At 34.4% G+C, this 8,024-nt stretch overlaps 1 protein-coding gene and 1 long non-coding RNA gene across 2 annotated transcripts; both read right to left on the bottom strand.

Annotated features, from left to right (window-relative positions):
• Positions 1-4,247: 4,247 nt before the first annotated feature.
• LOC140970731 (uncharacterized) lies at positions 4,248-4,658 on the bottom strand. The gene is made up of 3 exons (XR_012174176.1): positions 4,590-4,658; positions 4,440-4,509; positions 4,248-4,363 (listed from the first exon to the last, which is right to left on the bottom strand). It is a non-coding gene; the product is annotated as an uncharacterized lncRNA (long non-coding RNA).
• A 276-nt stretch (positions 4,659-4,934) lies between these two features.
• On the bottom strand, positions 4,935-6,323 carry LOC140971143 (uncharacterized). Its single transcript, XM_073433245.1, has 2 exons — positions 5,650-6,323; positions 4,935-5,571 (listed from the first exon to the last, which is right to left on the bottom strand). Exons 1-2 carry the CDS (start codon positions 6,321-6,323, stop codon positions 4,935-4,937), a joined length of 1,311 nt encoding a protein of 436 aa, XP_073289346.1.
• Between the last annotated feature and the right edge of the window lie 1,701 nt (positions 6,324-8,024).

Raw genomic sequence — 8,024 nt, forward strand, 5'->3', positions numbered from 1 at the left:
GATTGCAATAAAAATCTAAACAAGTTTTACGTTGAGAATCAATTGTCAGAAAGTGTGAATTCCGGTAATGATGCAGCGGTGATGGTGGTTGGCAATGGCGGGGCATGACTGTTCTTGTGGTGTTCCCGGCGATGCGTTTTTCTAAAAAAGGGGGGAGTGATTTTTCTTGTGGGAGAGAGAAGATCTATAGATAATTCAAGACTAGATTTTCTTGGTTATGTGTTATTAATTTTTGATAACTCATATTTATTAACGCCTAATTGTTGAATCACAATCCGTCTAGAACACTCCATGGTTGAGTGTTTCTCCCCTACCAAATCTTTAATGTAATTTTTTCATTTTGGACAATGCATGATATAATTACATAATTATTATTTAATTAGTCAATTCAATGTTCTTATAGAATATTCTTTGGGTAACTTGACATTGGAGAATCTATTAATCAACATTTGACTAGAATATTCCATGTTTACTAATTAAACATTTCATGATTATGTATTCATCATAACTCCAATCGAATATCAGAAATCGTCTATGTGACAAGTGTACAAAAGTCATTATTATGGTGAAAAATGAAAATTAGAAATAATGATAATTTCCTGAACTTCCAAATATGGAATTAACTTATAAACTCTTTTATAAGTTATATGTTTGATCTCCATCAAACTTTAATCACCAAATTGAACTCTGTTAGAATTAAAATGTAGGAGTTTGACAAATAAAGGTGTTGAAGATTGCAGAATTGATCGGCTCAACTGAATTAATTCAATCTTAAACTACCCAAACTAAAGTTGCCCGAACTGATAATTAATGAGTTAAATAATCGAAGGCAATCGAACTGATCGAGGCTAACTGAATCTGTAAAGATAACTGAACTAACAGTTGGAACTGATCAGTTATACAGTCAGCTCAGCTGACCGGCTATGTAGTCAACTAATAATCAGTTTGACACGTCATCAGTTAAAGCGTAGCCAACAACTGACAATTTGTACAAAATCAGACTGTAACTCATAGTGCCACATATCAGAATGTCACATTATACTATTGTCAGAAGAATGATGCACATTCAGAAAGGACAAATCAACGGATAAGTATTAAATAATGCATTCAATGTTACCGTTGGAAGAAAAGCCTATAAATAGCCAAGAAGTTCAGTTGAGAAAAGAACTTTTGCTTAATTATTCTGACTGAATTTTGAATTCAAGCATACAAGATCTTACAAAAAAGTTCACACTCATAACAGAGATATTTCATAGCTTTCAAACTATCATCTGAGATAAAGCACTAGTACATTACGTTGTTGTATTCAATATTCTAAGATCAGTTGTGCCAAAAAAAGAAAATCAGTTGTATATTGATAAATTCTAAAAGAAACTAAGAGTTTCAGTTTGGCAGTGTTTAAGTCCAAACTGAAGTGGGTTATTACAGCTTGTGTAATTAATCAAATTTTTTTTTAGTAAAAAACATATCCTTGTGATAGAAGGGGTGACGTAGAAGCATTTGAAGCCTCCGAACATCCATAAAATCTTTATGCTCTTTGTTTTAGGTATTATTTGAGTATTTAATCTATTAGTTAGTTTATTTCCGCACTTATATTATTTAACTGACTGATATCGACAACAAGATTCTTGAATACAATTTATCACTAAATTGATTCACCATTATCGAAAAAGAGTCAAAAATCTTAAAGTGTTTATTCAACCCCGCCTTCTAAACAATTTGACCCTTCAAACCGATACTAACAAGTGGTATCAGAGTAGTTTTCAATCTTGTTCCTGAATACTCTCTATTCATACGCCTGATCACCATGTCTTCCTTCAATAAAATTCCTATGTTCTCAAGAGAAAAATTCGATGATTGGAAAATCAGAATGCAAGCTCATTTAGCTGCACAAGATGACGATATGTGGTACGTTATAACTGACGGACCAATGAAGATAATAAAAGCAAATATAGCTATTGCCATAAATGATGGAGCACCTCATCTTATTGAAAAACTAGGAGAAGAGTGGACTGCTGAAGACAAAAAAAAAGCGAACTATGATAATGTGGCAAAGGATATTCTATACAAAACATTGGATAAGATCACATTCAGCAAAATCAAGAGTGCAAAACAGCCAAAGAGATTCGAGAAAAGTTGATCTAGCTGTGTGAAGGAATTGAGCAAACAAAGGAAAAGAAACTCTCACTTGCTGTATTAAAGTTTGATAATATCAAGATGAAAACTGGAGAGTCAATGAATGAATATGATGAACGAATAAGTATCATCATCAACGAACTGGATACACTTAGGAAAGTATATTCAAATAAAGAAGTTGCATTGAAAGTTGTTCGTGGGCTTCCCAAAGAATGAGATGTTAAGACAATGCCAATGAAATAATCCAAAGACCTTAACAAAGTTGTATTACATGATTTATTTGCTGATCTCAAAGCCTACGAGTTTGAATTACGGACTAGAGAGGGAGAACCATCAACTCCACAAGTCACAACTGGCCCCAGCGCAATGAAACTTGAACCAACTGGTTCAGCTGAAAAGTCTGTAGAACAGCTGAGCAATGATGCCATGTCATTGTTCGTTAAGAAGTTTGGGAGATTCATGAGAAGGAATCAAGGTTCATTTCAAAGACATTATCACAAGAACATCTCTAAGGAAGAACCAAATGCTTGCTACAATTGTGGCAAAACTGGACACTTCATTGCTGACTGCCCTAAGCCAAAGAAGGATAGTTGACGTTCAGCTGAAAATGGAAAGAAGTCATTTAAGAAGAGGAGAAGAGATAAGGATGATAAGAGATAATTCAAAAAGAAACATGAAGTCCTATTAGCTGAAGAAAGTAAGTCTAAGTGGACAGAAATTGATAGTGATGAATCAAAATCTGAGTGCATGAGCAGCTCCAGTGATGAAGAAGAAGCAAAGTGTTTGATGGCTGATGACATAGAACTGGAGTCAAACAGTGAGCAAGTATTTAATTTCAGTTCAATTGATTTTACACGGGAAGAACTTATTTCCACACTACACAACATGGTCAATGAGTATCACAATCTTGCTCTCTCACACTACTACAAAAATGCTAAACGACAACGGATTTTATCCGTTGTCTTAGGCCATTTAAAACTGTTGTAACTGAGGGTGTTGTTGAAAGTGCCTTCAACGACAATGGTTTTAAACCGTTGTCTTTTACTACCAACGACAACGGTTTTACACCGTTGTATTTTAACACCAACCACAACAGTTCCGCAACAGTTTTAAACCGTTGTTATTTAATAACAACGACAACAGTTTCGCGACGTTTAAAGACCGATGTCTTTTAACACGATTGACAATAGTTTTGCAACAGTTTTATCCCGTCGCCATAATATATCAACGACCACGGTTTCTCAACTTTTGGGACCGTTTTTTTTTTATAACAACGACAAGAGTTTTGCAACGCCTAAAAACCGTAGTGTTTTGTTGAATCTACAACAATTTAAAACCGTTGTCTTTAAATTTTCTGCACTAGAATTCAAAACTGTTGTCTTTAATAATTTTTTTCATTAGTTAAAAATTATTGTATTAAATTTTTTTTATTTTACAATATATATAATAATAATTAAACCAAAAATAACAATCGAAAATAACAATGTGGCAGTAGAGTCCCACAATATCAACGTATCGAATTAGTTAATGGATCAATTTTGCAGCCTAGCTTTGATAGTATCCAAACAATATTGACATTATTAAGAGTACACAAACAACAGTTAAATATGCAAAATAAAGTCATAACTAGTATATACCGAAGAAAATAGAAATTTCGGCATGACCTCCCCATATATAAGACATCCCAAAAATTTTCAAACAACACAAACAACATTTATGTACTCGAAACAAAGTCATAACATCAATTCACAAACCTATAACATGTATGTTCTACGAAGCTAGAAGTAATGTGAAACTAATATTGACAAGCACTGTTTCGTCAAGCTCTATTTCGTCAACGTACCTAGAATTGTTATCAAATATACAGTTCAAGACTTTGCATACCTATTCATAACACAAAACACTTCATCAATACTTTGCATACTTAGTCGTAAATATAATCTTGTATGCATTCCGCCCACTCGGATCGCACTTCATCAATTTCTTCTCTAGAGTACTCTGTTTTCATGAACTGTTAACAAACACACTGATAATATTAGTAAAAAACAAATTAATAAAGACATTGAAAAATGAGAAATACACAATTATTTGTGAATATTGAGAATATGTCAAATATTACAATTGAAGATATTGAGTTCTTCTCAATGGTAGCATTTTTTTCAATCATTTCTCGCATAAATCTCATAACATAAAAACCACATTGTTTTGAATCTGGTTGCCGTGGACCCTATGTTAAAATTTTTTTTAGTGATTGATATACACATTTAAATAAACATTGGTTAATGACAAGTACACATGCATACCTTTACTACTTCCCATATAGCTTGTTTTTTCCCTTTCCTTTCCTTGTTTGAATTAAACAATCTTACACTCCTGCATACATCAGTGACAGTCAACATATGAGTGTTTTATTCACTAAATTAAATTTGACATAAAATTTAATATTAACTTACATATCCACCACATATTTCCAGTCATCGTAACGGTTTCGATGACTAAGTGAATCCAACAAATAAACCATCCTTTGTTTTCCTGGAATGTCAAGTAACGTACTGATGAGACTTTCACAAACATTTTTTTCAATATGCATCACATCAAGTACATGTCAAACATGTAGATGTTTCCAATACTCAAGTTCAAAGAATATAGATTTCTTTTTCCAACATGATTTTTCATCACCTACCTTCAACTGAACCTTCCCACTCATTTTTCCCAGACGATAATTAATTCTTCCAACTCTTTCTAATACTTCATGCCCATTTAGCGGTTTTGGTGCGAGTTTAAACTCTTGGTTCCCATTAAATGCTTTTTTTTTTCCTTCGATAAGGATGACTTGTAGGAAGAAACCTTCTATGGCCTATATACGCAATTTTTCTACTATGCTTCAACCTTGTCGAACATGTTTCTTCACCACATATTGGACATGCATGATATCCTTTCACAATATAACCTGACATGTTCCCATATGCAGGAAAATCATTGATCGTCCATAGTAACACAGCTTTAAGCGAGAAAATTTCTTTTCGATATGCATCATATGTATCAACACCTATATCCCATAAAAATTTTAAGTCGTCAATTAGAGGTGCTAAGTAGACATCAATATCATTTCCCGGTTGTTTGGGACCAGATATCAACAAAGTGAGCATCATAAATTTTCTCTTCATACACAAACTTGGAGGAAGGTTGTAAGTGATCATCACAATTGGCCAACAACTATATGCAGAACTCATCAAACTATGTGGATTGAAGCCGTCTGCTGATATGGCCAATCTTAGGTTTCTTGGCTCGGAAGCAAAATTTGGCCAGTTGTGATCCACTACTTTCCAAGAGGGTGCATCAGCCGGATGGCGCAAGTATCCATCACGAATTCTTTTATCAGCATGCCAAGTTAAGTCCTTAGATATCACCTTCTGCTGAAACCATCTTTGAAATCTGGGAATAGATGGGAAGTACTAAAGGACCTTTGCAGGAACTCCTGCATTTATCGTAGAATTTTTACCCAACTTCCACCTTGACATCCCGCAAATAGGGCAACCGGTAAAATCCTCATACTCCTTCCGGTATAAGATACAATCATTAGGACAAGCATGAATTTTCACATAATTCATCCCTAAAGCACATAAGCTTTTCTTTGCGTCATACAAAGATAAAGGCAATTCATTGTCATCTGGAAGCATTTGCCCAAACAAACCAAGTAAATCAGTGAAACTTTTATCACTCCAGCTATATTTTGCCTTCAAGTTATATAGTTTCACAAGTGCAGATAACTTTGTAAATTTAACACATCCAGGATATAAAGGTTTCTCGGCATCTTCAAGTAGCTTATGGAATTGTTTTGGATTCTCAGCATAACTATCATATGCACCATGGACCATATTTATAGGTTCCTTGGTAAAATATTTGCGTTCATCTTGCCCTACTCGATCACTATCATTCATTGAGTTCCCGAACTTAGATCTTTCGCCATGCCAAATCCATGTATGATATGTTAAATCTATACCATTACAACACAAATGAGCCCTTATAGTGTGAATATCTTTCGTCTTTAGATTACAACATTTTGCACATGGGCAAGGCATTGCATTCGGATTGTTAGTGTTTCGCGATGCAAACTGCAAGAAATACTCCACCCCAACCTCATATTCATGTGACAACCTGTTCTTTGACATCCAATCTTTGTCCATTATACGTACAACTAACCAACCAACAATGCGTCAAATCCTTCAAAACAGTTGAAAAACAACCATAACAAAGGAATTACCGCTCAAACCCGCATCAAAGAAGCATGCATGAACTAACATAACAGCAAAAATTCCAATAAACCATTAAAATTCCAAGCTAATTTAGCTATCCTAGTTAATATTTTTCCACATATTTCTCTTATTATTGAGATGAGATAAAATAGTATTCCCTTTCATATCTAAATTTATACGACATTTTATTTAATTTCATTTTCTTCCTGTGTGTTAATGCCACATTATCTTAATATTGATCAATAAAATCCAATCCATTTGTAAGGTCATACTCCTCAAGCTATGCCACTGAAACCACTGCAGCCACCGACACTTATTCAAGTGGCGACGTTATCAAATGAGCTGATGCAAGTGACGAGTATGAAAAGCAAGGCTCCTATCAAACTAACTTCATTTTTTTTAATAAGAATCAGTTTAAGATGTTAATCAGCATTTTGTCGGCACATTTTTAAAAAATCACAAAGCAGAAATTTTATGCCCATAAGCCAGATCAATTCCACTAAATTTGGGGGAAAAAGAAAACGAAAAGATAAAAGAAAAGCTTACCTTGGCTTGAAGAGTGTCGAATTTTTTGAGAAAGAAATCGGACAAAGAATCCGACGATTCGGGAACGCACTTGTCCTTGTACAGGGCCAAATTTCTAGGATATTTCGCTCTCTCGATCAGATAAAAGATAATGGTGTCTTCTTGCTGAACGAAGGTCGCAAACCTGATGGCTAGATCGCACGGTGGTCGGTCAGTCTTCCTTGGCTTTGAGAAGCGGCGGCGTCGACTTGAGATTTTGGGGAGAAGAGGGCGACGTAGCGCGGGAATGGGTTTGGGTTTTCTTTCTTTCTCTTCTCTCTTTTATTACAATTGTGTGTGTGTTATAATAACACTACAAATTTTTTCAAAAAAAATTCTACAACAACGGTTTTAAAATAATCGTTGTCTATAACCATATAAAACACTAAGAAATGACAACGGTTTATAAATACCGTTGTCGTAGTTCTAATAAAACAAGATCAAAGAAAACAGTTTAAACAAACCGTTGTCTTTGACCCTTGACAAAACCACTTATACACAACGGTTTTTATAAACCGTTGTTGTATCGAAAAAATAAACGCTCATCCACAACGGTTTTTGTAAACCGTTGTTGTATCTTAAAAAAAAGACGCTCAACAACAACGGTTTTTAAAAACCGTTGTCGTAGACCAAAAAAAACATGCTCATCGACAACGGTTTTTAAAAACCGTTGTCGTAGAAATATAAAAGACAACGGTTTTCCAGAAACTGTTGTCTTTTAGCGGGTTTTTTGGGACTACGACAACGGTTTTTCTTGAAACCGTTGTTAAAAGAAAAAGCACAACGGTTTTTATAAAAACCTGTTGTCTTTGACGTGTTGTTGAATTAAGATTTTCTTGTAGTGTCATTTGAGAAGGCCAAAGAAAAGCAAACTAATCACCAAGACAATAAAACTGAAATTGATGAATCAGTTGAATTGTTGAGTCTAAAAAAGAAGATTGCTAAGTAGAAAGTTGAAATGATTGAGAACGAATCTATGATTCAGCAGTTGAAACTTGAAAATTCAAGAAAAACTGATCTGATTCGAGCTTGGAATAAGTCATCAGTCACGTTGACAGAATGCAAGAT

The sequence above is a fragment of the Primulina huaijiensis genome, chromosome 1 (genome assembly GCF_012295235.1).
Source record: "Primulina huaijiensis isolate GDHJ02 chromosome 1, ASM1229523v2, whole genome shotgun sequence".
NCBI classification, from domain to species: Eukaryota; Viridiplantae; Streptophyta; class Magnoliopsida; order Lamiales; family Gesneriaceae; genus Primulina; species Primulina huaijiensis.

Coding starts and splice junctions, on each gene's coding strand:
- LOC140971143 (XM_073433245.1), bottom strand. CDS start 6,323: ATGGACAAAGATTGGATGTCAAAGAACAGGTTGTCACATGAATATGAG. Junction 5,572..5,649: donor CCTATTTGCGGGATGTCAAG/GTGGAAGTTGGG, acceptor ATCTATTCCCAG/ATTTCAAAGATGGTTTCAGC.